The following is a 6,648-nucleotide window of genomic DNA, read 5'->3' as shown; positions in this document are numbered from 1 at the left end:
TTGGTTCTTGTCTGGTGTGGTAGATCTGAGCCTCTATTGCTCTGGTGTTTAGGGCCTGTTCCTGGGCGGCCAGGATGAGGACGTTTATGTTTATATATATATATATTAGTATTATTAATGTTTCTGGTACTTCACCGACTCCCAAGGTGCCTGCTAAGGTCTACTAAAAGTTGTTTCCTAGAACTTCACGTGTTCCTGAAATATGCTTGACTGTCACATTGGTCGTATATGACATCTGATGAATAATTTTTCACTTTTGTAATGTCATCACCCCAAAAACGCAAAGGAGTTGTCACCTTCTGTGTGATTTAAAAACCTATTGTATTTCTATAACGTCCTGCAGTTTAAATGAATACTTTATTACTTGACTGCAGTCATATTGTTAGTGTACAAGGTATTAAAAACAAAGAGAAAATCACCACTGGATGGTAGCTTTAAAAGACGCCGGATTCTGTTAATTGAGCCTGTAAGACAGTACCGTGGGAGAAAAAACTCCTCCTCGCTCTTTGGTTCCCCACCTCCTTCTTGTTTCACCTCAGTTACTTTTTTGAAGTTCAGACTCACTCAGCAGGAATGTGCTGAAGTGTAACTGTCACACAGTGAAGAAGAAACAGCTTTTATTTTTATTCATAAAATGCTTTTCGTTGCAGAAATTCGGTACTTTCGTGGGGTTATTTTCCTGAGTTAGACCGCGTCTCCTCGTCGGAGTTTGAAAATAAATAGATAACACTTGTAGACTGAAGACCATCACCATGCCCGACCTGTCGAAGATGAAGAAGCCCGACGTGAAGCTTGTTTTCCTGGGCGACATGAACGTGGGGAAGACGTCGCTGCTCCACAGATACATGGAGAGGAAGTTCAAAGACACCATTAGCACCGTCGGAGGGGCTTTTTTCCTCAAACAGTGGGGACCGTACAACATATCAATCTGGGACACAGCCGGTAATACATCCGCTTGTTTTTTTTGTTGTTGTTTTTTTGACGTGGCTAGTTTGTGTGTGCTTCATTATCAATGCTTACCTGAGGAAACATGCTGTCGCCACCCGAGGCAATCAGCAGCATGTGACCGCTCAGTGATCACAGCCAGGCGGCCTGCTTCATGGGAACGGTGGCCTGGAAGCTTTCCCCGTGGCTGTTAGGAACAACCAGAGCTGCTCATGCAAAGCCTTGCACAATCCAATCTTTTCAGGTCAGACAGGAGGAAAACAATCCGATAATCCAACACAATGAGGTCCAGCCAGCCAGATACCAGCTTTCTCACACACACACACACAAGAATAAAGATTAGGTTTTATTGCATGTTTGAGTAGATAGATGGGCTTTTCTAACTATCAAAGTTGCACCGTGATAGATTCTCAAGCTGTAACTTTAAGAAAATATCATTTTAAATCATTACAATATTTACTTTTAACACTTTATCTGTTATTTTAAACATCCCCAACTATTTCTACCCCAAACTGCACTGCCATATAAACGCTTTATTAGATTCCACACCATTTCTGTCCATGTTTTTCAACCGAAAACCTTTCCAAATAGCCACATTTTACAGGGAAAGTGTAATATCCGTATTTTACCCACATGACAAGTATTGTGCACAACAGGTGGGGGAAAGAGTGGTGCTGTTACCAGAGAAACTTTGGATCATTTATGCACTTTCTCTGGTAAAGACTTTAAAACATAGATGTGGTGTGACAAAACGTTTTATCGGTTCTGAGAGTTTGATGTGCCAGTAAGTGTCTGAACTAATTCAGTTTGAGTTTGTAGTAAAGGTGTTTTCCAGACCATCACTTAACACAAAATTCAAGTTTAGGTTGTCTGTTGCGTTAAAAAAAAAAAGAGTTTACAGTCATTCGTACTCTCTCAGATATGCTGATATAAATAGTTTAGTTTTTATCATTACTCGAGACTTTTTTTTTTAGTTTCTGCTTTGTCACAACTTCGTCTTTTGGTTTGATACTTGGAGTCAAAAGTTACTGATAAATGTTTTATTTTGGTGAACTCTTTACATCCTGCTTCATCCAAAGTCAAATATGTGTTATCATGATGTAGCACAATTGTTTCTCTTCTTTTTTTATTTGTTGCTTTTTTTTTTTTGGTCAGAATGCTAATCAGTCATACTACTCGTGAAGTAATTTCAGTCCTTCCTGCTTGATGTGTACTAGAATCACTGTTTTGCCCGTCATGTGCCGTGTTGCTCAATGTTGTAGTAATGTGACCCAGTCAAAGCATTTTCCATCACTGTGTGGGTTCGCATCTGTTCACATACTCCCCCATCTGCTTTTAATTCAACAATTGTTGGTGCCTTTTGAAGGAGAGCCTTCAGAAATTGATGACCTCTATCTGCTTTTAATGCATGAAAAATCTGAACACTTTTCAGTTGCTCTAAGATGTTTTATCAGTTTGGGTATGATCAAAGCCAAGCTTGATTTCATCAGTGGTTTGATTGAAAACCAAACCAGTCTGTCAGTCTGCTTCCGGACTGACGGATTTCATTGAAATCTGGTTATGATGTGTTGTGTTTTGACTCTACAGCTCCGGTGGTAGAGTGCAACCATATGTGGTCTCTGATAGTTGGTTTATTTTCAGATAACATTTTGTGGAAGGTCGGACAAAAACATTCGGAAATACAGAGTTCACATTGTTAGCAAAGCATCACTGATCTTATGTTTGCTATTTCACCGTCACAGTCAGCTGAGCATCATATCTTGGCAGACAATAAAGAAAAGTAGGGCTGCACCGATAAATCAGCCTCGATTTCCTTAATTTTTTTAATTTTATTTGTGATAGTAGATCAGCTGATACTTGCATGTGAAACTGTTTTTATCTACCGTCGCAAAGGTGTGAAAATCAACCAAGCTTCTGTTAAACACCTGCATGACTTTCCTTTACAGTAAGAAAGTGTGAGGGTTGATGAAGACTACGACCTGCTCTTCAACTACTGTAGATCTTTATCTAGGACCTAAAACACTTGTGATTTATGAAGAGACCATGCCGGCTTTTTCTTTCTTTTTTTAAGGTTTTATCGGCTTTTATTCACCTTGTCCTCTTGCCTTGACCTGGATATTGCTTCTTCATGATAATCTCAGAATGGCATTCCAGTGTTGTGTAAATATGATTAATAGAAAACCATTCTAGCTTCAGTTGAGCTAGTGAGCCACAGAGATAAGGGACAAACTGGCCTTGTCACCATTGAGCCATTTCCTGCCTGTGTCCCTTCAGTCTGTGACCTCTGTGGTCCCACGCTGCGTCTGTCCACACAACATGGCCGGGAAATGCCAGATCAGCGCTATTGAATCACCGTTTAGTAAAGCTATTGTTGCATATCCATCAGCACCGACCACAGAGCTGTGGAAGCAGAAGCAGCAGACGGAGGGGTCATGGTAGTTTTTGGACGGCCATCAGTCACATTGCACCCAGCGACATTTACCCCTGTTTTTTTTTGCAGTTCAAGTGTGATGTTCAGGCCTGGCTTTTAAAAAGAAACTCGACCCAGTTCCTCTTCAGTCACATGATGAGTCGTGGCTCTCCCTGCTCCATCCTGTCTTTTCCAAAGTTTCACACACACAGCAGTATTTCCACAAATACGACACACTTCTCTTGGTCATAAAGCTGACAGTTTAAAAAAAAATCCCATATGTGTTATGTTGAATTTGTAGGTAGAAAATTGGCTTCATTTCAGATTTTAGTGAATGTGGTGTCACTGGCACAATTTCACCTCTGTCCAGATGAAATATTGACTGGTTAGCAGTATCAAGGTAAACCAAGGCCACTAACATTTACCATCGTAAACTTTCCATGATGCCAGAGCAACATGGTTTTTTTCCCTTGTTTTTTGGGGGGTCAAGTATGATGCATAGTTTCTAACTTGTTTGTTTATTTGCTTGGATTTCAGTTCAAATGAAGCCAAACTAAGAAACGATCCATCTTTATTCAACTGCAGTGGACACACGACTATTTGGAGTTCAGTATTTGTACATTTTTTTGGTGAAACAGAACTCCAAATTGTTTCTGGAAACTCCCTTCTCTTTAGATAGTTTTTGTAAGGCATATCTATGATACTGGACAGGAAATCCTGCTTGGCAAGCTGAAATACCTAGATGCTTCACTTCTTTTTGGCTGGTCTTTATTCATGAGCACCATTTATTTTCCTTACTGCTGATTGACTGTAACGCCAAGAGCGAAAATAAGGAAAACTGCAGCTATTAGCTTTTGCTACTGTGCTAAGACTGTTTCCACTGTGTGCATTAATTCATAATAAGGTATATTTGGTGTTTGAACTATTAAAATTGGCAGTTATAAGGATATCTTAAGTATTTGCTGATTTTAGCTATTCGCAGGCGGCTGAGGTTCTCTAAGTCCTGCAAATACCGGGGCTTCACTGTACAGGGTTATTTTTGTCCAAAAATATGTGACTGATCACTACTCTATTGTTTAAACCCCATTTGTTGTAGCTGGGCATATTGAATTACGAAACAACTAAATGAAACATTCCCAGAGAAATGTGTTCGTACACACAATGTTCCCCTTCACGTCCCGACTAAAAAGCTTTTTTTTGGTTTTAAGCTGCTGACTGTTTTGCATAAAACACTCTTTGTCTTTCCACTACACTGCTTGTAAAAAAACAACAACAAAAAAATGGTCCTTATTTGACTCAAATTTTCTGGCTTTATCCCTTACTTTGCTGTTATAGGTTTGAGGGGTTAACATTAAAAGAAAGCTAGATTTCTGCTGAAGCAGCTCAAGCGTCTTCTGTTTGAAAGGCCTTCGGTCAATCCCTTTTTCTTCTCTTGCTAAGATTCTTCAGTTTCCCTCAGGAAAAAAGACAAATTGCTAGGTCTGCGTGGCCTGACAAAGACTTCACAGCTTTTTCTTCAAATAAAGTGCTGCAGATGGTTTTTCCAGGACTGTTTACACCAAACAAATTGATCCACATTGAGGAACAAGGACTCGATTGTCTAGCAAAATACGCTACTTAAAGTTAAACCTGTTTGCAGTATTATATCCAAACTAATCCAACAGTTGTTCAAAATGCCTTAATATTCTTGGATATTTCAATTTTGACTGCTAACGAAAGTCTATGAACACTTTGTAGTAGGATTGGTTTTCAGTGCTAGTTGGGTCGATGAATGGAGCTAAATACAGGACAATACTAGAAGAAAACCTGATGGAAACCTCAAAAAACTCGCTACACTTGAATGGGATGTTTTCTATGACAGGATATATTCATATTAAAATGGTCCAGCCAAAGTCCAAACCTAAATGTGATTGAGAATCGGTAACTGGATTTCCGATTCTCTGTTCAGATGCTCTTGATCCAGTCTGACTGAGGTAACGTTGGTAAAAGCGGTAACTTTTCCCGTCTTTCCAGGTCGGGAGCAGTTCCACGGTCTGGGCTCCATGTACTGCCGAGGAGCAGCCGCCATCATCCTGACCTACGACGTCACTAACTGGCAGAGCCTCGTTGAGCTGGAGGAGCGCTTCCTGTCTCTCACCGATACCGCCAACCACGACTGCATCTTCGCCTTGGTGGGAAACAAGGCCGACCTGACTGACTCCAAAGCCCACCTTTGCCAGGACTCGGACGGACTCCCCGAGGACCGAACCGAGTGCGAGGAGGGGAGGACAGAAACACACGTGTTGTCCGCCTCTCCCACCCCTCCCGCGTCCCCCACTTCCCTCTCCAATATGCTGCTTCACAAGCAGGTGGCGCGGGAGGACGCGGTGGCCCTTTACGGGAGAATACTGCGATACAAAGGCCTGGACGAGAAAAGCAGCCTCCCGGCAGACAAGATGTGCTTCGAGACGAGCGCCAAGACCGGGTACAACGTGGACGTCCTGTTTGAGACGCTGTTCGATCTGGCGGTGCCCGCCATCCTGAGGAAGAGACAAGAGAACCAGGCGTCTCCGACCGTCGATCTGGAGGACTGGAGGCAGGTCAGCGGGAAGCGGGGCAAATCCAACTGCTGTTAGAGATCTGAAGCACCAACGAGGCTCCCAGCTGCAGACTCGTTTTTAATCAGTCGCCGTGTTTGACTGAGCATTAAATCCACACTGTGACGGTACTGTTTTGCGTTTGCCTTGACTGTGACTCGATAGCAAACACATTTCCCAATGATGTGAAGATGTATGTGAGTGTAGATTCAGTTTGGGCAGAGACATTTTAATAGGAAGGGAAATAGACTTCCTAGTTTAATAACTCAAACTATGGTTTAATATTCCAAAGATGTGCCTGTGGCCCAAAAAAAAAACACATTAAGAAAAGAAAGTAAATTACTGCTGTAAATGTTTTACTACGTACTGCCACTAAATGAACTGCACTAATCATTCATTTCATTTATTATACAATCTTGATCACATTTCACTTTAACCATTTTAAACATTTTTTTATAAATATTGATGTTTGTCTTTATATTTGAATGATGAAAATATAAGTGTTTAATTTTTTAAAATATAATTTTATATAAAATGTAATAAAAAATTTATTTTCAGGTTTGTCTTCATTCTTGGATATGTAACTTCATCAGAAGAATGAAAATATTGAATCAAATGACATTGTATTCATGTGAATTTGACCTTTTTATTTGTTTTAGAGCTGAAGTAGAGCATTTGACCCACTTTAGAGACTCTGCTTTAGCTCTCTGAACTTTG

The 6,648-nt window shown here is 40.7% G+C and overlaps 1 protein-coding gene across 1 annotated transcript; it reads left to right on the top strand.

Annotated features, from left to right (window-relative positions):
- The first annotated feature begins 477 nt into the window (after window positions 1-477).
- Window positions 478-6,401, top strand: rab20 (RAB20, member RAS oncogene family). Its single transcript, XM_015014816.1, has 2 exons — window positions 478-942; window positions 5,369-6,401. The coding sequence occupies exons 1-2, from the start codon at window positions 753-755 to the stop codon at window positions 5,968-5,970; spliced, it is 792 nt and encodes a 263-aa protein (XP_014870302.1). The 5' UTR covers window positions 478-752; the 3' UTR covers window positions 5,971-6,401.
- The last annotated feature ends 247 nt before the right edge of the window (window positions 6,402-6,648 follow it).

The sequence above is a fragment of the Poecilia latipinna genome, unplaced genomic scaffold (assembly GCF_001443285.1).
Source record: "Poecilia latipinna isolate Pla-1442-1.1 unplaced genomic scaffold, P_latipinna-1.0 Scaffold1849, whole genome shotgun sequence".
Classification (NCBI taxonomy): Eukaryota; Metazoa; Chordata; class Actinopteri; order Cyprinodontiformes; family Poeciliidae; genus Poecilia; species Poecilia latipinna.
The sequence above is the reverse complement of the archived record's forward strand: the minus strand, read 5'-3'. Positions and strand labels throughout refer to the sequence as shown.